We start from the raw sequence: 27,316 nt of genomic DNA on the forward strand, positions 1-27,316 counted from the left end.
TGTGCACCATAAAATCTGATCTCTAATAGGGGATGACACAGGCAGCAAAAGCAGGTATGCATCATATCTACCAAATCTCAACCCATTCTTTCACTCCCACCTTTCAGGGCAGAGATTTCTCTTTTCACAAGTAATTATTTCCAAACTAGGTATGTATCTATGAGACAAAAATGCAGACCTACTGATTATTCTATCCAGCCATTATTTCCTTTTTCCATCAGCAGCCCCATGGAATAAAAAAATAATGCTATGCTTACCCAGGGCACTGTTTTGCAGCACCTTGAACCACTCACAATTTGAAACAGGTTACAATCTGCACCTTCAGCATAATAATGAAATAAACAACACCTTAAAAAGGACGTACAGATGTCCAGATGCAAGTTTCATTCTTTTACTGAGGTCTACATGGCACTAATCTCTTTGCTTTTACCTGGATGAAGTATTAGTCATCTGAGGCATTAGTAAAAGACAACAGTAGAAAATACAAAAAGCAAAATACACTGGAGAGCCAGTTTAGTACCTTGAACAATATTGGACTGCAAAATGCATTTAGCTTTTCTAGTTGCGTAATATTTTCAGGTATATTTTTCTAATTAATGATTATAGCCATTTTTCTACCATACTTGAGAAAAATAGTATGTTTTTTTTCTAACCCATATAAAAGTTCTGCTACAATGTATATGAACTTCTGGCTGAAGAGACTGGACATACTGAATAAACCAAGTAGACTTCTTTGAAAGAGAAGCTTTAGTTAAAGAACTCTATATCACAGCAGACAGGCTTGCATTTGGAATAGAGCATGTGGTGGGTACCAACCCCCTGCCCTGGGCAGGGACACCTCCCACCAGCCCAGGTTGCTCCAAGCCCCATCCAGCCTGGCCTTGAACCCCTCCAGGGATGGGGCAGCCACAGCTTCTCTGGCCAACCTGGGCCAGGCTCTCACCACCCTCACACCAAAGAAGTTCTTCCTAATATCTAACCGAAATCTCCCCTCTTGGTTTAAAACTGTTCCCCCTTGTCCTATGGTTCCCTCCCCATCTCTCCTGAAGGCCCTTTAGGGACTGGAAGGGGCTCTAAGGTCTCCTGGAGACTTCTCTTCTCCAGGCTGAACAACCCCAACCCTCTCAGCCTGTCCTCACAGCAGAGGGGCTCTAGCATCCAACTTCTTTGGCTCATTTGAGTCCAAGCTATTCTGTTGTAACGAGCCTGATGATCAAAAATTTAGGTGACATTCAACAAAGGCTTGCATGACCATCTATCTTCACGTTGGCAAATTATTTATTTAACCTTAGCTGCTTGGTTGACTTCTACAAGAAACAGACAGTGTCTACTACATACAACGAAATTAAACAGGATGAATCCCACCCCATATCCTACGTCAAAGTCTAACTGCACCACTCATTTCAGGAGAAACGTGAGCACTCACATTTGGATTTGGACTTAATGCTTACATAGAATATTAAGAATTACATATAACTTGGTATTTTGATTAAAAAAAAGAACCCAATGCTATTCAGTGTATAGTTTTTGTGATAGAAATATTTTAAAGTTTTAAAAATGGAAAATTAGTGTACAGAAAGTAACATGATATAAAAACGTAATGCTAGGCAAGCTATGTATCAGCAATTACTGCCTCTCAAATACCACACAGTATGCCTGCCTTTTTCTATTTTCCAAACTATTTTCTGGTTTTTAGTTTTCTTTTTCAGAATTCTTGGAATTAACACCTGGAGGGTTAGAAATGGGCACGGAAACAACATGCACTTTCCGTTTCTGGTCCTCTATCTTTGAGACAGTTATCATAAAGGAAGATCTGCCATCACGGTGAGGAGCTCAACATTTGAAAAATAATCCATCATCCACAGTATCATTCAGAAATCTTGTATCTTAAAATTGTATCTGCTTTGCAGTAGGAATCCAATCGGGGAACAGAAGATTTCTATTCCATAGGAAGATAAGGTTCAGTTACTGTATTCTTATAAACTGTATTTATGAAGCGTGAAAGGTTCCAATTGCAGATAAAAATGAAAAGTACATATCCAACATCAATAAAAATTAAGGGATCCAATTGAGTTTATATTAATATACTTTTGCCTGGTGTGAGCAAAACGCTGGAGGGTGAGCTTCACTTTAAGTACATGCTGAAATTCTTAGATGAATTAAAGCAAACTACTAACTTGCTGGAGAGTTTACTGCCATACAACTCATCTGAACTGGGGGAAAAAAATCAGGATAACTAGACTGTTTTACCTACTCCTTAGTTACTTTTATTTTCTATATTAACACATGGGAATATTGGTCCAAAATATTAAACAAAATTCTATTATTCATATATTTCACAGTAATTTGTCATATTCTAGGATTAATGGATTTAGCCAATAAGGGAAAAACGTAAAAATACACAAAGTAATCTCTGTACTTTTCTGGTGTAGTTCATTAGATACACTCTCCCACAGTCAATCTGTTTTTTTAACTTGTAAAGCCAGGGGCATAGATAGCTCTTCAAAACCGTGGGTCACAGACAGATAAGTTTGTTCCAAGAGTACACGGATACAAACTCCCTAAAATCAGTCAGAATTTTAAAGTGAAAACTTTTCAATATTTATCAAAGGATGTATCCACAAACCTCCATGACCTGTGCTAAGCATGCTTCCTATTAACGAGATAACTGAATTTTAAGTTGCATATTCTGGAATGCAAACACTTCACAAATTATTTGTAGCTTAGCTCAAGTCTTAATGAGGAAGTTAAAATAAAAATGTTGAGATATCCAGAGGATTCACTTAGAAAAATTAAACAGGATTTTGTTTTCACTTCAAGTCAATGTTGGAAAACATCTTCAACTTCTAAAAAAAATTATAATTATACAAAAAAAACCCCATAGACATTTGCTTGGATGAATAAGCTATGTTTTCAATTTCTGTTTTTCACCAAATGTTTAAGAGTTAATTGCAAGCTAACCTGAGTACATGCCTCAGGTGATTTCTTTATTTCTCTTCTGTGAGAACAACAACAAAAAAGAAACAAACAACAAAACAAAACATAAAGAAAACAGGTATTTGCACACCCCTAACCACAACTAATTAATATTCAGAGTCCCCAAAATCCTTTTGCAATTAGTAGTTTTGCTTAAATAACAAAACAGGATTAGGATACTTGTCAGCTAATGAAGTTTCATTTATATAAAGTATTATCCTTTTGTGAATTCTAATTTAAGTGTTTATGAAGAAATATTTTTAAAGCTGTCATTTGGTGTATTTCAAACTGATACCGTATTGTTAGTTTTGATTCTAAAACAAGACAAAAAATATTTTAGTCCTTTTTAGATGAATGCTCACCCAAGACTAACACCACACAAAGTCAGAAAAGAAAGTCCCATAAGCTTTGGTCAGATTATATATGAAAGTCCTGTTTGAGACCATGGTTTGTGGTTGCTTGATCAAGACATGTTAATCTTCCAAGAAACGCTTCTAATGCTGAATGAGGAAAATATTTAAAAAATAATTACTGTATAAGTTTTAAAAGAAAAAGAATAGAAAAGAGAGGATCTACAACATTTCAATAGCAGAAGGCAGAGTCACAACTTAGTGGGAGGAAGCACAAGCAGAGCAGGGAAGTCTCCTTACATAAAGATGGCTCTAAATTCTTGATCACTGGAGAATTAAATTGTTTCTCTGAGTGAACAGAAATGGTTGTTGAAAATAAAGTGTTAAAGGGAACCTTCCTACATGCTTTATCATAAAATCTTTCCGTGTTTCCTGTTGCATAATATTAAACACACATTTCCTCATCTGTAAAGTTGGGAGGCATTTTGAGGCTCTTGGTAGTAGAAAGTCTGAAAAATTTGTACTCTGGACTGATAATGGCTAAGATTTACAGCAATAACAAATGCAAAGTAATTAAAATGAGGCAGATGGAGAGCTGTAGGTAACAGACTTAACCTGAAAAAGGATTTGGTCCTGAAGCTGAAAAGTTCAAGTAACAAATGCATTTTACTGTCCTGAATTTTAGTCCACATATGCTAAATATGAAGAAACAGAATAAATATATAAAATCAAAAGACTTATTTATTTTTTCTTTTCAATAAATGAATACAAGTCTCTGTTCTCTCAGAAATTGTCTCCCACTCCACAGGCACCTTCCCTGCAGTATTAGATACAACTTTCTTCAGTCGGTCCAGGAGGTACAAATGAAGGTTTCCATTTCTTTATGGGGAGGTGGGCATGGGCTAAAGCAGGATGAGATTATTCCCACTCTATTCTGCTCTTCATCTCCTACTCATTGCAACAAACTAAACACAAGCTTAAGTGTCGGATAACTTTTGCATCATGAAAATTAATATTATAACATGAAACATGAAATCTAGTTCTGAAAGAAGATAATTCATCATTCTGTCCAGTTTTATTAGATCTAAATAGAGATGAACACAATTCTTTGTGGGTCCAGCTGGATACTGAAGTTGTACTTCCTGCGCAGCCAATTTATATGTTGCAATAATTGTTTTAACTAATTATTTAAAGTATTTTCCAAATTATATACCATGATCTTAAAGCCTATGCAGTCTATTTACTATACAGTCTGATAATTTAAGTTTTGTCCATAAGGAAATTTTCTTTCATGTTATACCTCTTTTTTTTGAATTTGCTGTTTAAGCGCGGTGCCAGCATTGCCTGGGTTCTTAAACCTGCATATTCCAGACAATGATCCAGTTATTACATTTTAGGAAACAAATACGTACAGACAAAACACTCTCCAACACCACTTTTTGGCCCTTCTATCAAAGAAAAGATGAAAAGATGACAGTACCTGGTGAGCTTCCAACAGCCGCTCCGCAAACTGACGGACTTCAGGGAGTAGAAGAGATATTAAAGAATTTCTTAGCACCTTGTTCCTTGCCAGCAAGCCCAGTGTGTGCGACACAGCGTGCAATGCCTGAAACTGAAGAGAAAGAACAGTCAATTTAATTTTTCAAAACATGTCTCTGTTGTTTTTCACCCCCCAAAAAATACCATCGTGCCCAGCTGCTGTCACAGAAAGGAGGCGACCCACCCTGCAGAGCCAGGAACTCTGGTTGTCACAGGCAGACAAATGAACAAACCAATTCTTTGAAATTCAAACACAAGTTAAGGGCAACACTGGAGTTTTCTGGAATTAATTTGATTAAATGCTAACTGATAGAAGGTACACTATATTTTCAAATTCAAACAATTCATTGTCAACTTGCTGTAACCAAGGCAAAGTGATGTGAACTTCCATGAGAATTATATCACGATATTATTTTGTAAAACACTACTAAAAGAAATTACCATTTCTATATCCAGATGTACTGGAGTTCTTGGAAAGAAAAAAGGAATACGCATGAAATATAATTACTATATTTTCATATCAGTGTATACTCCTACAACATTACGTGAAATATAATTACTATAATTTATGTTTTCATATCAGTGTATACTCCTACAACATTAATATTCACTATCTCTTTGTAAATGAGTATTTTTGACCAACAAAAGGATACTCTGGCCCAAATTTGCATGTCTAAAAAGACTTTCCACGTCTTAACCAGTCCAAAGCAGACCACCACATCCAATTAACAGCACGGATTTATTAAGGGAATTTATGGATTTATTATGAGACAATCTCCTATTCACAGTCACAACAATCAAACTTTAATAAACCTTTGATGCTAATCATCTCACTTCAGCATGTAATCCCAAAACAAATATAAATAGAAAACTATAAAAGACATTAAATACACACAGAACAAGTTTATAGCACATAAGTAATAAATCTGTAAATAGTAAACGGAAGTAAGACTTTGTGTTTCAAAGCAAGGCTCATGTATTGCTAATTAAACGCTGGAAACATTCACACTGATAATACTTCAAACAGGATGGAGTTTCATTAAAGATAAAAGCCTATCTTCACCGCTCCAATCTATCAAAAGTTAAAAAAGGAACAGAAACCTTTTAATCCCCTGGGCTTGCTTAATGGTATAGATGAAACAAAATCTATGCTCTTCAGGGATTTTCAGGTAAACACAAAATGAGATTGTAAAAAAACATATGAACTGAAACAAGAAAGTAATGGAGCCTGGTTCCCTGTTCAGGAGCTGCGTTATCTGTCCCTAACCCTCTTCCTCATCCTCCTCCCTGATTTCTGCTCCTTCCCAGAGTTCAAGATGCCAGCAACGCCATGTGGATTGTCCACCCAGCTTTTGATAAAATGAATATATAACATCAATGATCTGCTTGCCTCAAACATACTAATTCCATCTCTCCTTCACTCAACCACCAATGTTAAAGCCCATCGGAAAGTATTTTTGACCTTCTACTTCCTTCCAAGTGATTTCAAACTGGTTATTGGTTTCAAAAGTTCCTACAAGAGGAAAATAGTGATGAGCAAAACAAACAGTGCACTTGTATGAGCCTTGTTTCCCCAGGAAACCAAGATAAAAAGTCTTTGGCAGAAGAGAGAAAGAAAGAAAGAGCTTTTGATATATATTTCCTACCATATTCTTGTGCTAAGGCCCCTCCCATTGATTTAATTTGTAAATCAAGAAAAGAGCAAAGGCCTATCCTTTTTTTTTTTTCTCCCCTCTTCCTAGTGGAAATAATCTGTAATACTCTGAATACTAGTTAATTATTTGGATAAAACCAGGCAATGCCAGCATCTGTTTTTAGGAAAGGGGATGGTGCTGACAAAACAGTATTACAGGCAGGTTGGAAACTGTGAATTTCACTTTTTTTGCTCTAATGGTGAAAAAAAAAATAGATGCTGCTCAGTTCATCCTGTAACTGTTGAATAATTGTAGCTTTAGTGCACAATGTGTATCAGCTGAGGAGGGAAGGTGGACAAAAGAGGCAGATAAAACATAGTCTTTCATTCATTCCTGCCTGGTCCCTCCTATGATCCACTTCCCTGAAGTAAATGAGAATCAGTCAATTTGGTGATTGCTTTAGACTGCAGTGATTTACAAGACAATGGATTTTGATTTCCATTTGACTTAAATAGCTCTCTACGTAGAGACAACAGATTGTGGTGAAAATTTAATTCAACAGTCAAGAGATTCACGCATTGACTCTTACTAGACCATAAAATCCTGGGGATGCATTTTAATATTCATATGAACAAACTGGTCTTTCACTATATAAGCAAAATTCTTTGGCAGGTGAAAATGCACCCATGTATCAAAAGCCGTGATATTCCCCTTGGGACTCTATTAATTTAGGAAAACTGAAGCCCACTGGTTTTATACTTGGGAACCACCAGTGACGTGAATTACTATTTTTAAAACTTCTTTGTCCTTGAGCAGACAAGACTCTTGTGAACTGAGGAGTTAAGTACCGTCCTGACAAAAGATACTGCAGACTATAAACGGGGGAATTTATTGTCACCCACAACTGGTTGGAGAATGCTTTAAACACACACTGGTGCATGTATTAAAACCAGAGTAAGTTTATGATTACTCTCCTCCAGACATTTTCAGTAATTAATGAATTGTACAAATCATATCTCAGATAAGAAAAGATTCAAACCCATGGTTCTGACTAATGTGTATTTTTTCAATTGCACAACCACATTTCATGTATTTTATAATATAATTGCCAATGAGAGGCAAACATTTCTCTCTCTCTGCTGTTCACTGTACTACATTTCAGCTTGTTCTTAGCATGAAGAATTGGGAATCCTTTCTCACATCAACATCCGGCAAAGGCATTAAACTACTACCCAGAATTCTTGCATTTGCTTTTCTGCTAAATACTTCAACAGTAATATTTGAGCATTTGCAAAATTCTACGTCAAGACGTTTAGATGGAACATAAGAGAGAAAAATGGGAACAGGCAGTAAAGTCCCTGTTGACCATCTCTTGCTGGAAAGAGATTGAGCACGGTGGGGCAGATGGATGAGGTATTTGTTGAAGAGCAAAAGTGCAAGAAAACAGGCTCTTCTGAGCACCCTACAGAACTCAACTTTAGAATCCTGAAGAATCCTGTACAATCATCATCTTGGACAAGAGGTCCAAGAAACAGACACAGATCTCTGTTCTGAACCCAGGGTGGAGGCCAGGATCTTCGAGACTGAGGGGGCATCTCATCAACACCTATAAATACTTAAAGGGTGAGTGTCAGGAGGATGGGGCCAGTCCTTTCTCAGTGGTGCCCAGGGAGACGACAAGAGAAAATGGGCACAAACTTGAACATAAAAAGTTCCATCTAAACATGAGGGGGAACTTCTTTCCTGTGAGGGTGGCAGAGCCCTGGCAGAGGCTGCCCAGAGAGGTGGGGGAGTCTCCTTCTCTGGAGACATTCCAACCCCCCCTGGACACGTTCCTGTGGGACCTGCTCTGGGTGACCCTGCTCTGGCAGGGGGTTGGACTGGATGGTCTCCAGAGGTCCCTTCCAACCCCGACCATTCCATGATTTCATGACTCAAAAATTGGTGACAATCTAAGTCCTCGCTCCATAGATGAGCGGTGACTACTCAAAAATTGGTGACAATCAAAGTCCTCGCTCCATAGATGAGCGGTGACTATCATAGATTTTGCAACATCAGAGCAACAGCTCATCTGTACCAGAATTAGACACAGGATCCTCACAAGCTTTTCTGTGGCAGCCCCAGAGGGGTGGAACACCACGCCAGCAGAAGGTGCAGGGACAAGCCTTTGAGCAGCTGTCAGAACCTCAGAGTGTTCATGCTTCACCCTTGGCAGCTGTGACTCCAGGCTCCTTCTAGGTATTTTCAGAAGGCTCCTTCCCAAAGACTGTGTCTGAGAGCTGTGTGCAGAATTCCAAGCTGCTCTCCAAACATTGAGGGGAAGGAAAAAAATTAAAAAGGGAAATTCAAAAAGCTACTTTTATTTGTAGTTCTTTGATTTAAACGGGTTTATATTTTAAGTAATATGTCCTTTTATTTGACCTTTCAAACCTCAAACGATAGGTTTTTTTTGGTCCTTGTGACACTCGTGTCAATATGGAGTTTCAGGTCAAAAATTCTCTGCAAAGTGCACAGCTTTAGGCAACTGAATCCAAGCAGAAGAGCTCTGAGCACATCTTTGCTGGTTCCTATAGCTTCCAGTGCTTTATAATTAGAAACATCTCAAACAATAGGACTCAACAGTTACAGCAAGCAATTCGGCTGCTGTTTTTCTTCCTTTACACCTAATGTAGAGATAATTATCTCTTTTCCAATTCTCAAAGTTTTTTTTCAGTTATTTAATTTGCTCTGCAGAAGGCTGGGATTACTTTTGAAGATGAGGCATCCGCAGCCATTTCTCTCTTTGTTCACTTTTTTAAGGTGTTTCTCCCAGTGCTTTGTCCTCCTTGACAGCTCCTGACAGTTTTGTAGGTGAGGATGGCAAAGGGAAAGTCGTGTCAAATACTATGGTTGCACTGGTGTCTGTCTCCACAAATGCTTTTTGACAGTTAGGAAGGTTAGATACAACAAAATTCCTAATGTTTTTATATTGGAGGGATTTAAGCACCCTCCTGGAACCAAAATTCATACAGTTTGCCACTCCTTCCAGATGACAGCCTTATAATTAATGGTAATTTTATTTTAAACCTATAATCTTGATATTTCAATCACTACTTGAGTAAACAGTGATGATTAAAAGTGAAGCATAAAGTGTCCCTGGGAGATATCTGGTACACTGCACATGAAGAATTAGTTATACAATTTCTACTGCTAATTCTGAATTCTACATATTTATTTCTGTATTCAATTCAGAGAAAAGCAAAACTTGAAAAAAGGATTTTTCAATATGTCTTTATAAACATTGCAATTACTACACACAACATCTGCCCTTTTTTCCCCAGAAATCTGGAAACTATCACGATTCTCCCTTAATAATTGGTTTATACAATTTTTAAACTCTTTAAATCTGTTTGATTGAAATAATGGCTGCTGATAGGAACGACTGTTAAGTCAATATTTTGGTGGAAGCAAGATATAAGACATCTCATAAAAAGCCATCTGTTTCAGTGAAGTTATTCAGAGAAAAGATGCCACTTGCAAATTTCGGGGACATACTTCACCCTTTCTGAATGATTTATAAAAGCACTTTCCAGACTTGAAACATCCCTGACCTACCAGGGTATTTTCTCTCATTTAAAATGTGACACCTCTCACCTAATCCTCCTATCAACAGGTAATCCCTCTCTGGAAAACTTGTTTGCTCTCCTACAATTAACATTATTTTAATTCTTTATTAACTAGAGAAGTGGAACAGGTGGAAACAACCAACATCATCGACTATGAATAAGTCTTTAATGAATGATTGCTCAAGTTTTCTTTGTTCTGTATCCTGGAATCACACAGGAAAAAAATAAAAGGAGTGACACCTGTATGACTTGTTGCAACACAAATAGTACCAGTTCTCACATCCTTTCAAAAACACTGGCCAAAGACATCTCTAATTGAAAACTTAAGTATCACACCATGACGACAATGGAATATAAAGCAGCCTGGGATTAGAGACACCAAACTGCAGTCCTGGAAATGCTTCAGTAGAGGAAGATTTCCTTCTGAATTTTAAAGAGTTTTTTAAAGTTCTATATTCAGGAACAGACTAGAACTCACGTGCATGAGCAAGAACTTTTTCAAATGCTTTAGAGCGTTTCTCGTCCATATCACAAAAAAAGAACAGTCACAAAAATTTCTGAGAAGTACTCTTCAAAATATAGTAAGATAAACTAATATTAAAAAAGTGCATAAACCCAGGAGAATATTACAATGTACTGAAATGGTGTAGGAAACATGGAAGATATTTTAAACTTACCCTATTGACACCGCTGCTTCTTAAAATAATCTTAATCAGATTTTTCTTAAATTCTTCCAGCTTCTTGAAACACTTCTTCAAAACATGATTAGATAATTTACTATCAGTTATTAAACTGATCAAAACACGAACAGCTTCGCTAAGAAGATTTGAAACTGGAATTTTAGGGCTGTTGTAAAAAACAGTCAGTCCGTCAAGCAAGCGAGACACTGAATTGCATATGGTGAAAGAATCGTTCTCCAGCTCCGTGAAGTCTGCTTGAAGAATTCCTGCTTCTGACAGTTTTCTTATTTCAAGCAGATGTTGCAAAAACTGTACGGGAGCAGCCAGGGATTCCTCCTTGCTCGTACAGCAAAGATCCAACGGGGGAACTCTTTCCAACCAACGGTTAGAATGGAATAGAAAACAGCCTGGGATTAGAGACACGAAGCTGCAGTCCTGGAAATGCTTCAGTAGACGAAGATTTCCTTCTGAATTTTAAAGAGTTTTTTTAAAGTTCTATATTCAGGAACAGACTAGAACTCACGTGCATGAGCAAGAACTTTTTCAAATGCTTTAGAGCATTTCTTGTCCATATCACAAAAAAGAACAGTCACAAAAATTTCTGAGAAGTCCTCTTCAAAATATAGTAAGACAAACTAATATTAAAAAAGTGCATAAACCCAGGAGAATATTACAATGTACTGAAATGGTGTAGGAAACATGGGAGATATTTTAAACTTACCCTATTGACACCGCTGCTTCTTAAAATAATCTTAATCAGATTTTTCTTAAATTCTTCCAGCTTCTTGAAACACTTCTTCAAAACATGATTAGATAATTTACTATCAGTTATTAAACTGATCAAAACACGAACAGCTTCGCTAAGAAGATTTGAAACTGGAATTTTAGGGCTGTTGTAAAAAACAGTCAGTCCGTCAAGCAAGCGAGACACTGAATTGCATATGGTGAAAGAATCGTTCTCCAGCTCGGTGAAGTCTGCTTGAAGAATTCCTGCTTCTGACAGTTTTCTTATTTCAAGCAGATGTTGCAAAAACTGTACGGGAGCAGCCAGGGATTCCTCCTTGCTCGTACAGCAAAGATCCAACGGGGGAACTCTTTCCAACCAACGGTTAGAAGTGTTGACATCGGGTTCAGACTGGGGAAAATCAGAAGCTGTGCCTAAAGAATCGAAGGCGCAGTCATTAGAGACATCACATCCGGAGTCTTCCAGCTGGCTTGAGTTACTCAGAGGGTTTATACGTTCCTCATCCAGAAGAGTTTCAGCAGAAGCATCTGGTTTTCCTGAAACAAACGCAAAAGTTACGTTTCTGCAATACTTAAACACATGCTTATAGAAAGCCTCATCATGGACCAGCTGGAACAGGTGCAGCAGAGAGCTATGAAGATGATCAGAGGGATGGAGCACCTCTCCTATGAAGACAGGCTGAGGGAGCTGGGATTGTTCAGCCTGGAGAAGAGAAGGCTCCAGGGAGACCTTATAGCGGCCTTTCAATACCTGAAGGGTGCCTATAGAAAAGCTGAGGAGGGACCTTTTGCCAGGAGGTGTAATGATAGGACAAGGGGAAACTGTTTTAAATTGGAAGAAAAAAAGATTCAGATTAGATCTCAGGAAGAAATTTTTTACTATGAGGGTGGTGAGACACTGGAACAGGTTGCCCAGAGAAGCTGTGGCTGCCCCATCCCTGGAGGGGTTCAAGGCCAGGCTGGATGGGGCCTTGAGCAACCTGCTCTAGTGGGAGGTTGGAACTTGATGATCTTTGATGTCCCTTCCAACCCTAACCATTCTATGATTCTATGACCTATCCTTTCTCCTTTTGCTTCCATGCAAAAATCATGGCATACATGTTATGCTTGCTCCCCAAGAGCTTCCTATGACTAGGATTTAGCTGTGGAAGAAGGAGACATTTTTAAATTAAAGTCAAAACTTTGAGACACTAGCATCTATTTGTGAACAAGATGGTTTATGCCTACAGTAATAGGAACAGTAATTTTGAGTTGAAAATTCCCGATGTCTTAAGTTTGCACATATATAACTTAAGTGGACGTCACACAAACAATTTAAGTGGACATCTATACTCCCGTTAATTCCCAGGGAAGGAAATGCATGTAAATTTTTGGGGCCCCTAACATTTTCACTACTTCCATTCTCAAGAAATCAGATGCTTTTAAAAGACAGTGAAGGTCTGATATTACAATAACTGCATCCAATAATATCTTCTCCTTTACATGTTCTCTTTTTCCCCACGTCAGGTAAGGAATTTTAACAAAGTTGAACAGAACATTAGAGGCAGCATACTCCATGAAACACTCCTACCAGCAGGAGACAATATTGTATTTATGCTTAGGTTCCTCCTCACTGAGATATCAAACTCCTGTCCCATGATGAGCTTCCTGTTTTTGTTAAGTCCCCAATAGCAGTGTATTTCCAGTCCAACGAATAATACAAAAAGGCAAAATACTCTAAAAGTGTTCAGTAATTTATATGTTCTAGTCATTTGGGGAGGAGGTAAAAGTTATCTTTTAAAAAAATTAATTGCCCACCAGGAAATACTCATTATTTCTCTCAAAATGCCTAGAAACAGCTTATCTTCTTGAAAGAAGGTAAACTAATGCCTCTGTACTTACCTACTATTTAAATGAGAAACCAGTTTTGATGTTCACACCATGTGGTTATTAAGTACAAAAAAAAAAAAAAAAAAGAAAAACAGCATTCCACACACTAACAATAATCTTTAGCCAGCAATTTCAAGAACATTTGACACAAATATACTGGAACAAGAAATAAAAAAAATTAGTGCAGATGATAAACTAACCACAAAATCTTACAATGCCTTTATATAGGTAATGAAATATCTAGTCACGAGCAATTTTACAGCCTCCTTAAATATGTCAGGAAATATTTAAAGTCTTAATTCTTATTTAGGACTTAAACTCCGTACTACATTGACATCCTGAGCTCAAAATCAGAATCGTGTGCTCCCCAAACAAAGCAAGGTTCACGAGAACAGCCTTGGGGTGCGAAGCCTGAAGAACTGACATCCCTCCCCACATAAAATCTGTTACAATTAACAGGCTCAGTTCCACTTCTTAAAAGAAAAAAGACAATTAAAAAAATGAAGCAATCTTAGAAACCTCTCTGATGATCCTGCATTCTGCTTTCCAAGTAGGTGTTCAGTCAATTTCTAAAAGGAAATGAAACCATGGGATATTATGCATAATTTTTTTCTCATTGTGTTCACTTCTCCACCTCTGTTTTCCAGGGCTCCTTGTTATTCTTCACTTAATCTTTATTGATTGGTTTGTTACAAGTGCATTTTCCATCAACGATGAATCAAGTTTATTCTATTCTTAAAAAAAAAAAAAAGTCTCCTCACACATATTAAGTGTTTTCTTCTCGTTTTCCTCATGTGTAGGCCTGTCTCTATCCTGCTGTTTTCATTACTAAGCTGGCTGAGAAAATTCAGGAATGTCTCATCTAGGACTAGTGTCACAGAAATGAATATAGGGCTGAGTATCTAAAATTCTCAAATTACTTGTGCAATGCCAGGATTTAAATGTTTCTCAGAAGGTTTAGAAGCATATACTTCAATTTGTTAGGGATTTTGCTTACATAAAGCATCTAAATGTTTAGAACTCGGTAAGAACCAAGAAGGATTTTAAGGATATAAAAATTCATTTTTAAGGGATTTCTGTAGAGGACACCACAAATCTTTTGTGCTTCAAGTCAAGTATAGAATACTTGCAGCAAAGATGCAGAAAGATCAATAATCAAGTAATGAACATAGAGATTTGGGTCAGTTAATGCTTGTCAAGCAGCTTTCACAACAAAAGACCTAACAATATTGACCACCTCAATGAGATGGCTGAAATTTGAGTTTTAAGCCAGACAGGGGACAGGAGACTTACAGGCAAGAAGATCCTAATTGACACGGCCACACCTCTTAACTAGTTTTTACCATATACATTCATTTTCCCCAAAACTATCATTCTGTTGCTCAGAAGAAAGGAAATGTATCTACAGTAAATTATGAATCTTCTTCCTTAAAACCACTATGTATCTTATTAGGAACTGGATCTATACAGGGAATTTATAAAATAATAACAAACCCTTTCTCTTGCAGGAAAAACTGGGTTGGTTTTGCCTCCGAATGGGTCCCCGATACAGAAACCTGGAAATAAAAGATGCTTCTTGGGTCCCTTTGCCCCAAAAATGTGCTTAGAACAGCTGTGGCAATGCCATCTGATAAGACAGAGAGCATCTGCTTTCAAAGGGAGAAAGTTTCCACAACCAAAACAGGTCTGTTATCCATGGAAGGAGCAGTACTCTGAGATTTCAATGAATCATTACACTCCAGCTGGTGCTTTTTCCAGATTGCAAATTAACTTATTCAATTATCCTGAAAAGGCCTCAGCTTTCATAAAGTTCCCCATTGTGTCACTACAATTACGGGGAACAGATTTATCTCATCATCATATTCCAGAAGCCACGTTCCCATAAATCTGTGCTAAACGCATTTTAACTCCATTTTTGTCATTTCACGTATTTGTTCTCAATTCCCTGCTCCCTTCCTCAAAAAAAAAAAAAAACAAAAACATTTTTAGGTTGAGGAAGGATGGGAGTACACTAGAACACTTAGGATGTCAAATGACAGTTCAATTTTGTCTGTCTGACACCATCATGCCTTGGAGAAAAGGCTGAGATGACAGACTGGGCTGTCCTTATGGATCTGTACGGAGAGAGAAACATCTTTTTGGGGTGGGGAACACCACAGAGGGAGGGAGGAAGAATCCCTTCATGCAAAAACATCACATCCCTAAGCACCAGACAAAAATAAGCAGATCTGTTTTCCATGGTGACATCTAACTAAGTGTTGACTGCTGCCCAACAGGGAATCCTCTCACCTTTGAAAAAGGAGGCTAGAAAAAGAAAGGAGACAAAAACACCCCTCAGAGGCCAACAATTCCTCTGCAACTGTTGTTCTTCAGCATCCCTCGCTTCCTGCCAAATACCAGGGGGGGCAAGAAGTGGTGATGGGACACAGCAATCTGTAACAGCAGCTCACTCAAACACACTGACCTGAAAAAACAGCTTTTACATAAACGTACTGTCATAATTTGGAAATTCTAGTCTATATTGCTCTACCTTACTGCCATAGGAACGAAAATCTTTGCTAAGTGCTACTCCAGGCAGCTGTAAACATTTCACACTGTTTCATCTTCTTTCCAGGAAGGGAAGTAATTTCTCCTAATAGACTGGTATGTTTTTATCGTTATTATTCAGTCTGATTTGGACTGCTGCTCCCTCCACTAACGAAGAAGATTCCTTTATGAGGCTGCAGATAACATTCTCTAAGGAATCTGCATATATTTTGGTCTGATCTTGCTGAATTCATCTGATTGGTTCCTCTGAAAATAAGCCTAAAAACAAAATAATCCATTATCAATTATGTTCTCCCACCACTCCTTTTAATGTAAGCAGGCAGAGAAAGCATCACGAGTTATTTAAGTCACAGTGGAGAGTCTGCCCTTTCAGGGGGTCTGAAATCAAATTCTTCAGAAAAGATGTTGACTGGCTATCACTCTTGTGCTCTCATCAAAGCAGGACTTCTCCGACTGAGGAAATGTTGGGGCTTTAAGCCGAGCACCCAGATTTTCTGCCTGTCCCTGCTGAGCAAGAAATATCCCAGCCATGACTTAAAGAGAAGTGAAATGGGAAGAGGGGACAGAATTCCATGGCCCAAAACAAGACTGCTGGTAAACTGGAATTGTGTCTCATTTATAACGAGTACTTCTCCAGCCCACGAGCTGGTTGGTTCCCATTCTACATGCTTCTGCAGCAAGTCTGAGCTTCTAGCAAGAAGAAAAGAGACTGAATCGTCTTCATTCATCTAATACACGAAGAAAATTGCTCCCTTTTTGAACACGTACAACTAAATGCCTCAAGAAACTCACTAAGTTACAAAGTGAAGCAGGAGATAGAAAAATCTTTCTGTCTCTGGCTTTTATTCCCTGAAGATACAAGTTGCTTCAAACGTTTCAAGGCAGGAAGCAGAATTTTGGGAACAGTATCCTGAGAAGTCAAACACAGCCTCAGGACAGAGTTAAAAAAAAAATAAATATAAAAAAATTGGACATTCATGTTAATCACATTCTGATTCTGAGTTGAGCATTTCCCCAAACACCCCGACTCTCTATGGTGGAGGTCTGGCAGCCGAATGCTACAGTGGAGGCTAAAAACACAGGACAGGACTTCAGGGCATGGCAGATGAAGTTCTACTGGAAATGATCTATAAAAAGAAGAATAAACTAATTCTAAAAAAAACATGGAGGGGGAGAATCTGATTATTTTTATTTTTTTTTGTAATTAGAGGAGCAAGCAGTTCAGTAAATTCCTATCACCTGCATAAGGGAATAATAAGAACCAGGACTGAAGGCAAAGCTAAGGAAGAGAGACTACGTACTCCATACAAGTTTTGCTAAAAATATACTCTGGATAATGATTTTTAATTTTTTTTGTAATTAGAGGAGCAAGCAGTTCAGTAAATTCCTATCCACTGCATAAGGGAATAATACAAACCAGGACTGAAGGCAAAGCTAAGGAAGAGAAACTACGTACTCCATACAAGTTTTGCTAAAAATATACTCTGGATAATGATTTGGAACCCTTCAAGAGTATCAACCTAAAGCAAGCAAGGCAATAAATATCTATCCTCTAAATTGTCATTCCTAAAATACATGCTTGGCAAATAAAAAAGGTAAAGTACTGCATTTATGCCTTCTGAGGTTGGAGTAACAGCTGCAGGCTTTTCAGATCTCTTTTCCAGAGGCTGCCAAGAGACAATACGATTGCTGATTTGATGAGCAGATAACAGCTAAGGATTTTGTCTCCAAGGACAGGTGCTTCAATCCATGAATCTATCAATTCATCAATACTTTGTAAGACTCTTTGTCTTTAAATGTAGCTCCAAAGCAGAGTGACTACAGAATGCTCAAATATTCTCTATTCTTATTCTTGGAGTAACACCAACGGCTTTCTCTCCTCCTCTCTGTGAAATTTCAGTCCAAATCAAAGAATTGCAAGGATCTTTGATTAATGTGAAATCTGGGATTTTTACTACCCATGGGCACGGTTGTTAGGACATACTGGCAAGGCAAAAAATAAAGAACAGACAATTACAAAAATCTTTGCTTCTCCTCCTCGGATAGCTGACATACAGCCAGAAGTACCAGCATGTAAAAGGAGTAGCAGTGTCCTTGTATTCAGAGAGACAGCTGCAGATTAAGTCAAATAAGGAACTTTCAGTGAATATATACCACAGTGATTTTATTAACACCACATTAAACTGTAACAACCCCTACTACCAAACACTTTACCTGTAGCAAAGCACTCTCCTCCCCCTCAGAGGGGAGAAACACAAACTTTTTGAGGGTGTCCGAGGACAAATAAATAATCAGGTGGGACAAAAATAATTTAAACAACATGTCTTTAGAAATGGATGCCTTGTTCTTTCTCCTTCACGTGCCCGTGCATACATACCACGTGCAGCTTTATGTGGAGAAGAAAAACAGGCAGCCCCTCAGAGAGGAAACACAAACTTTTTGAGGGTCTCTGAGGACAAATAAATAATCAGGTGGGACAAAAATAATTTAAACAACATCTCTTTAGAAATGGATGCCTTGTTCTTTCTCCTTCACATGCCCGTGCATACATACCACGTGCAGCTCTATGTGGAGAAGAAAAACAGGCATTGCAGCTTCAAGGAGCTCACAAATTTCTCACATTAGGGAAATAAAACTCCATGGGCAGTCTCTAATCATTCCTGAAGCCTCTGAAAGACCTACTATTATTATTATTACAAACAGCAGGTGGAAGAGGAAAGCTCTCACACTTAGAATGCAGAGCAGGGAAGATACAGCTGCAAAGTGAACCTTGGATTCCAAACTCTGCAGCTCTCCATAGGCAGTAGCAGGCACAAATGCAGCATCTGCTTTTCTCTGCCTATCTGGCAACTCAAAGAGCTTACTTTGGCAAGTGAGATATCACTCAGTTCAACAGCCTGGGGTGAAGGAATCTTTAAAAAGACTCAGAACACAGAAGTTGCAGATGAATCAACTGCGTTTCTTGTGTTCGATGCAAACATAGACCCACCAGCAGTGAAGGAGGAGCTGGTTTGCAAACTGTCACAAGAGCTTGACCCATACAAATCAATGGGCACCAACATTATCCACAGCAGGGTGTTAAGAGCCACCTGATGTCCTTGCAAGGCCACTCTCCATAATATTTGAGAAGCTGCTGAGATTGCGGGATGTTCATGGAATGAATCAACTGCGTTTCTTGTGTTCGATGCAAACATAGACCCACCAGCAGTGAAGGAGGAGCTGGTTTGCAAACTGTCACAAGAGCTTGACCCATACAAATCAATGGGCACCAACATTATCCACAGCAGGGTGTTAAGAGCCACCTGATGTCCTTGCAAGGCCACTCTCCATAATATTTGAGAAGCTGCTGAGATTGCGGGATGTTCATGGAATGAAGCCTCCCGGGCGCTATCACAAGTCAAAGGGAGCAACGTGATCAGGAAAAGCCAGTATGGATTCACCAAGGCCAAAATGTACTCATCAAACCTGATCATTCTTTTTAATCTCCAATTAAATCTCTAGTCATCAGATGCTCATAAATCTCTCTTGACCATATGCATCATATGCAATCAGTTCTTCACAACACTAGGACACGTGTTACAACAGCAGCTTGAATGTTACTTTTACTCTTAAATAAACTTCATGGTTGGAACAGGTTGCAGAGAACAGACACACAAATAGCAAAGTTTCAATAGTCATTAAATCCCTTCTCTAGAGAGAAGGGTCCACTTAAAAAACGAATAAATCATTATAGCTTCTAGCTAAAGTCTAATACATTCCCCCTCTCAGTCCAAGTTAGAATCCAGAAATCGTTTCACAAAGCAATAAGGAAGCTACTGTTTCCGTACAAAAGCATCCCAGGAAAGGCTCATCAAGTTTTCTATCAGGGAACCTTGTAAAAACCTCAAGTCATACAGCAACTGACTATACATTTTGATTTTAGAGATACCCTCAACAATGAACTCATTCTCTTCTTCAGCCCAGAGCATTTTGACCTCCGTCTCCTGGGGGAAATAGGTCCCCAGAGCCTGATACAGCAACTGACTATACATTTTGATTTTAGAGATACCCTCAACAATGAACTCATTCTCTTCTTCAGCCCAGAGCATTTTGACCTCCGTCTCCTGGGGGAAATAGGTCCCCAGAGCCTGGAGACATCCTCCACTGCCTGACTCCAATCTCATCCTGTGCCATTGATCTCTGAGAGTGAGAATGATTCACTCCACATGCACAAGTCAGAGAAACAGTGCTGCTTGAGCTCAGCGGGCTTTTTCTTCATATTCTTTAACTAACAGCTTTCCTGAATCCTACAATAAAGACTCACAATGTTTTAATCACATGCCCTAATAAACACAGTATCTGCAGTCTAAATACATTAACAGAAATAGCAGACATACAGTCCTTTTTTTGCCTGCCCAACTTTCCTGTTATCCGTATTAGGGATTCATGCTCTAAACACATTAGGCTTAAATTCTCATTTTAAGCATCTTTAAAGTGGTAAAAAAAATATGCAATATGTCTTTAAGACATGTTCCAAATCTAAATAGGGTACATTAATATCCTAACTCCTCCAGAGTAACACTTTGCACTAACAGTTTTTTTCTGAAATTATTCCATATGATACATACTGATTCTGAAGGTTAAAAAATGTAAGTTCTGAGGAAGCATCAAGTTCTAAAGCTAAGGCTGTACGCTGAAGACCAGAACTGGTGCAGGCAACAGGAAAGCTGTTTGTTCTCTTGCTACTGCAACAGAGTCAGAAATTATTTCAGAAACTTACCATTTTGCAAGCAGAATCTCGGACAGATCTTGTTCAAGAGAAGTTCCTGACGTAATCGAAGAACTTCAGCCTCCAGTGCTTCAGCTTTTGATTTCCATCCAAAATCTTGTTCGGACAGAGTTTTGGCAAGGTGCTCAGTGTATTCTCTGCAACTCTTCCCTGGTGGTTTTGAGTGGATAATTGCAAAAGCCAAGGCTAGTTTTGATATTTTCAAATACCAAACTTGATTTTCTCTTCCGCCTTTGATTTCTATTTCATTAGAAAAAAAAATTAGAAAACAAAAAAGTAATTTCACTATGACTCTATGAAGCAAATTATGCACAGTATTTTCTTGGCTTTGAGAACTGTTCAACAGGGAGACCAATTATTTTATTTCTAGTGCATTCTTAAATCACCAAGAAAAAGAGTAGAAATATAGGCATCCGTGCATAACGTGAGAATAAAACATACATGAGCTGCACTCAAGCCTGCAGAAAAGCTAATAAAAGGTTAAGTCTTCAGAAACTGGAATTTAAGATCTATACCTGCTGCTTAAAGCGGCCACGCATTAACTAAACATTACTTTTTGTAAAATTTCTTACTTGTAGAATTCTCTCTCACAGAACTTTTCCATTCGTACCTAAGAACTCCAGTGAAAAAACAGAAGTTAATTTTCTCAGCCTCAAAGGATCAGCACCTCTGTGGGACAACAAACCCACCTAAGGCTCTTGTTTCCCTTTGACATCAAAGGAAATGTTTTTGTAAAATACAAATACAGACCCATGCAAGTAATTGAACTCACCTAAGGCTCTTGTTTGCCTTCGACATCAAAGGAAATGTTTTACAAATACAGACCCATGCAAGTAATTGAACTGCCTTCAAAGCTGGGAATAAAATGAAACACACGGAACCACACTGAAAGAAGAGTAAGTGGTAACAGTAAGGGATCCAAAATCTTTGGCTTTGAACCTGAAAGGTGCTCCCCAGACTATCTCATCTTCTTAATCGAAGTTTCACCCAGATATCACTCAAACAGCGTCTGTCGAGCTTCATTCTTTCAAAGTTCCTTTGCAGGGCAGAGCCACAAATGAAGGAAGGCAGAAAGATGTCTCACAAATGGCTTTCACTGCTGGTTTATCATTATGGTATCTCCAGAGAGTACTTTGCAAAAACTTTCTGATTCACCTCCTTTTAAAAAAGGACAACTAAAGATTTGCTTTGTGCTTTATAACATGCTTTGTCAGTATTGGCATTTTCCTTTAAATTAAATTCAGGGACCAACATTCCAGTATGGGTCAGGAGATGGCATTTAATTTCAGCATTTCATGAATGGTCAGGTGCTTTTTATTATACTAGAGTCACCATCAACACCTATTTTTCAATTATGATTGGTTTATTTCTACTCACGACATACCATTACAAAGAAAAACCAAAGTTACCTGTTTGACCACTGATACTTTACCACTATGTTCTTCAGAAATCTCAGCCCACAACTCTAAATCAAATGTTTTAGAGGAAAAAAAAAATCCCCAATAAAAATAATGTAGTAAATAGACTAGTATTACAAGGACGTAGAATGGGAATAGTTGAGGCTAAACTTTTACAACTGAAGGAAATTTAGAAGTGTGGATTGTTACTTCAGTAGTATTTTATCACTTATAACCAAACTAAAGAAAGTCACTTTTCTACTTTGTTTTAAAGAGGACTACTGGATTTTAAGCAGAGCAAAAACCTTAGTGCACATGCTAATAATACACCACAGCCAAGCAAAAGGTTCTTTCACCCTCAACATGCCAAAATGATATTCCCTAAAGGAGATGTATCTCTAGAAAATCACAAAAAACATGGTATCTCTCCTAATTTTGTTTTAAATCACAATCATAAAAATCTAAAATAGGATTGCACCTTAACACTTAGGACATACAATTACGTCATGGAATTTGGATTCTGACAGAGGCTTTTTTCTCTTTAACATCTTGTACAGACTCACTTCCACAGTTGTAGTGTCTTACACTGAATGAGTTTAATGAGGTAATTCTTACTCTGGAGAAAAAGAATCACTCCTTTTCTGGAATAATTACTTATATAGCTGCTGTTAAAAAAAAAAAAAAGCAGTACAGTTGGTTCTCCTTAGGAACAAGACACAATCAAAGATGGTTTTGCAGAAGTAATTCTGTTGGAATCTTAAAATCCCTTGTTTAATATTGACAAATAGTGATATACCCGCACGTATTTCCAGAAACAGTGGATTACATAAAGATTTTAGAGAGAATATACAGCTCTTTCACCTCCTTTCTATTACTATCATTGTCACCATCATCATCTCTCTTCTCTTTTCTTCTTTTATGATCATGAAAAGAGAAGTTTGTGGAACAAAAAAGCAGGAATTGTAAGAGCTGATTCAAGTTTTTCCACAGTTCCCTAGAGGGACAACTGCTCTCTTAGAGAATATACAGCTCTTTCACCTCCATTCTATTACCATCACTGTCACCATCATCATCTCTTTTCTTCTTTTATGATCATGAAAAGAGAAGTTTTTGGAACAAAAAAAGCAGGAATTGTAAGAGCTGATTCAAGTTTTTCCACAGTTCCCTAAAGGGACAACTGCTCTCTCAGAAACCACTGTTAAGAGAAGTTTGTGGAACAAAAAAGCAGGAATTGTAAGAGCTGATTCAAGTTTTTCCACAGTTCCCTAGAGGGACAACTGCTCTCTCAGAAACCACTGTAAAAAAAAAAATCTCTTAGAAAATAACATAGCAGATGACATTATTAGAAATATGGGGATGCTGGCCAACTGTGCATTAGCAAAAATTGCCCAGCAATCTGTTGCTCTCAGGAAGTGCTGCACCAAAGACCACCAAATGAGAATGCATTCCACTAAAAGCATATTGGCAGCTACAGAGTTTTATCAATAATAGTTTTGCTCATATCAGCACAGAAATGACACCAATGGTCTGGTAGAAAAAAAGGTCTAGAGCTAAATCAGAAATTTTCCTTGATTTGGAATAGCACCAGGACAAGAGCAGAAAGAAGTCACCAGTCTATTGCTAGTTGCTAATGGCAAAATAATGTCTGACAGGAACCAGAAAGAACAAGAATTATCCACCCAAACACATCCAGGACCCAAATTCCTCAGCAAGAATAACTACTTGCTAATCAAGCTCCATTTGTGCATTTACTTAGCGTTAAGGCAACCAGTAACCCCTCGTGAGCCCTGCTAAGAGGGCTACTGACAGATACCATCCATGCCCAAGTTTCCTAGTGAACTCCCTTAGATATAAACACAATAACAGAAAGAATCAGGGTAAATCTGATTTATAAACACTACTTTACACTATCAACCTACCAGTCCAGCTGGTTTGTAATTGCACTTGATGCAGCAGCTGGTATTACACCCCTAACTACAGCAAGCTACTTTTCTGGAAAGTTTTACCTTGTTTTTGACACTGTCTGCAACATGTGAAGAGGAAATAATTCACACTAATTAGAAAAAAAACACCCAAAACACTATCTTCAGATTATCACCTTTTAAGTTTGTTTTCTCCTCAGCCGGAAACTTTATATATTGAACTTCATTCTAAAGGTTTCACATTATTGGTTAAAAAAAAAACAACCCTGAATTCAAATCATTGATTGGTATTAAAAAACTGAAAACATTCATTAAAGCCATGAAACTTTCATCTAAACTTAAACCATTCATTAAAGTAATTTTAACAAGTTATAAAAATCTCCTCTTTCCAAAAAAAAAACCTGCAACCCCACAAAAAGGCAGTTTATGCCCCTGGCTAGTTAGCAGTCCCCCCACTTCCATACTGGTAATGTGCTGTCAAAGTCTGGGACCTGGGGTCAAACAGGTGACACCATCAGGAAACAAAAAATTCCCTGAGCCCAGTCCTGGCAGGAAAGCATCCCTCCTGCCCCTAGTGCTCTCCCAGCTGTCAGAAGATGCTCTTCTGCCTCTTACCTCTTCATTGTTTCTCTTTTCACTGTTAAATATAAAAAAACAAGTCACAGAGCGATGGGAGAAGGGACATAAGTTCTACTGTGATTTAAAATTAGATGACACCTCAAAATAAAACAAAAACCTAAACTTGTTTGAAATAATTCAAGACTTGAGTAATACTCGTTTGTGTCACAGGATTGCACACTTTAGGCATGATCTCTAAGTTTTCCCCTGAAATTCATGGCTAATAGCAGAAGAACCTTCCTCCAATGTCACAGACAAAACCTTATTGCTTACAACAGGACATTTATTTGTTATTCAGATCATTATAATCTGAGATTGAACATTTTCAAAAATAATAGAGGAAGACACAGAATAGACTGTAACTCATTTAACCTCCAGGCCATTCAACGGCTCAGTTTCCTTCACATTTGAAATAGATGGGACATGTGAAAGGATTTGTCAGGACAGAAAAAAATTGCCACTCACCACTACTATACAGCTAAAAATCTTCAGACAGTCCTAAATATGAGTATGTAGCAAATAAAAAAAAAAGTTTTCCTTCTATATTTAGTGTATGGTCTGTCTTTAATGGCACCAACATAATAGGAAAAACTGTTTTGTTGCCATGATTTTTACTTTAATCTGCCAATTACACACTGCAGATAAAGGTGAAAAAATTACCCCCATCTTTGTAACCTCGTTCTGCATTATACAATAACCATTATACAACAGCAACCAAGATATTGACCCGTTTTAATGGAACACAAAAAGGGTCAGAAAATGATGTGAGTGCTCAACGGAACTGAGCTGAGCTGCAGACACATTAGGCCGTAACATTAAGCAACAATAAAATAAATTTGATTTAATTGGTATGCCTAACATAATACTGTCTTTTGTGTATATAATAAATAACGATAATGGGACAGCTGCATAATCAAGATGAACTAAAGTATGCCTTGTGTTCCAATTAAGCAGCTTTTATTGTAAAAATGTATATTACACCAAGGCTACTCCAAAGTGTCATTTTTAAACAATCTATACTATATATCTATACTATATCTATACTATAACACACCAAGATATGTAATGTTGACATACTTACTGAGGGAAACATAACACACAAAGGTATGTAATGTTGACATACTTACTGAGGGAAAAACTCCGTTTTACTACCACAAGCCTAAAGAATACCTCCAGCATACTCTTTTTTTTTCCTCTTTTTTAAAATGGGCTCAAATGTTTTACTACCGCAAGCCTAAAGAATACCTCCAGCATATTCTTTTTTTCCTCTTTTTTAAAATGGGCTCAAAATGCTAAGATGACACTGAAAATAGTAAATATTTAAAATGCCTTATGACAAAAGCACAAGGAAACGTGATTGAAATGTAACGTGACTTATTTCTTCAAACAATTAAAGTTTCAAATCATTTTAGCTTCTAAAATTTAATCGTGCAAGTTCTCCAAAACCAAGTAACATGAATGATTTGAAAAATAGAGCTTTTTAACACTCCCCTATTACAACCATTTCATGGCACTCAAGAACATAAACATGGGTAATCCCCTTGGGATTTCAGTAACACTTTAGAGGCAGGATTTATCTCCCCTTAACTACAGAAGTCTGGAGGTTAGAAGCCTACAGCAGACCTAGCTGTCCCTTATCATCAGTGGGAGATTTCTAATGTCATCTAGAGGTTAGAAGCCTACAGCAGACCCTTATCATCAGTGGGAGATTTCTAATGTCAAAAATAAGCCAAGTGATTTGTACACCCACCTCGTAAAGTAAATCATGACCCAAAACCACTTGTTTCCCTCCCAGGACTACAAAGAGAGTTGAGATGAGTGGATCAGATGCACATACACGTATTGTGGACAGGTACCTTCAGCGAGATGATCTGCTGCAGCTGAACCCAAGACCTTCAGAAAGTATTTAAGTACCTAATTAATTCTACAAGGCTAAAATCAGCACCTTTTAAGAAGTTTGTAATCCTAGACCTTTTGAGTATCTCTGAAAAAAATAATTATTTCTAGAAGAAACCCCCAAAATTATGGAAAAATGTTGCGAGAATAACCTTGAGAACATTTAAACATTGTCCACACATAAGCAAAATAGCAAACAGGTGTAAAGTAAAACACAGGGGAAGCAGCAAGGATGCCCAGAATTAAACGAGCATAAAAAAAATATCAACCCAACCCTTCATAAAATTACTGCGCATCACTCTTCAGTGAGGAGATTACTTCCTCCCGTTTGAAAATGTGTAAATTCACAATTTAATTTACACAATTCCCAATTTAAGATACTACAAGCATATTGATATTCCCATATATGTTTAGATTAAGTTTTTCCAGGTTTGGACTGTTCTGGCATTTTGCTTTCTGAACAGAATCATTTGAAGTGTGTTTTTCAACTGTCTTTTTTCTACCATTCTGTTGCAGTGACACGTCTGAAGACAAACACCGTATCAGGTCTGACACACAAGAATCCCAAGTCACTCAAGAGTTCAACTTCGTCAATCTTCTTAAAGAAACATCACAAAGTCTCCCTTTTGAAAATGTGTAAATTCACAATTTAATTTACACAATTCCCAATTTAAGATACTACAAGCATATTGATATTCCCATATATGTTTAGATTAAGTCTTTCCAGGTTTGGACTGTTCTGGCGTTTTGCTTTCTGAACAGAATCATTTG

At 37.8% G+C, this 27,316-nt stretch overlaps 1 protein-coding gene across 1 annotated transcript in view; it reads right to left on the reverse strand.

Moving 5' to 3' along the window:
• MEI4 (meiotic double-stranded break formation protein 4) overlaps positions 1-27,316 on the reverse strand; it is a 110,285-nt gene that overhangs the window by 21,149 nt on the left and 61,820 nt on the right. Inside the window, exons 3-5 of the mRNA XM_014949325.1 lie at positions 20,704-20,952; positions 11,506-12,065; positions 4,807-4,938 (exon numbers count right to left, since the gene is read on the reverse strand). Coding sequence (XP_014804811.1) covers positions 4,807-4,938; positions 11,506-12,065; positions 20,704-20,952 — 941 coding nt within the window. The remainder of the gene's footprint in view (positions 1-4,806; positions 4,939-11,505; positions 12,066-20,703; positions 20,953-27,316) is intronic.

The sequence above is a fragment of the Calidris pugnax genome, unplaced genomic scaffold, assembly GCF_001431845.1.
Source record: "Calidris pugnax isolate Ruff unplaced genomic scaffold, ASM143184v1 scaffold132, whole genome shotgun sequence".
Classification (NCBI taxonomy): domain Eukaryota; kingdom Metazoa; phylum Chordata; class Aves; order Charadriiformes; family Scolopacidae; genus Calidris; species Calidris pugnax.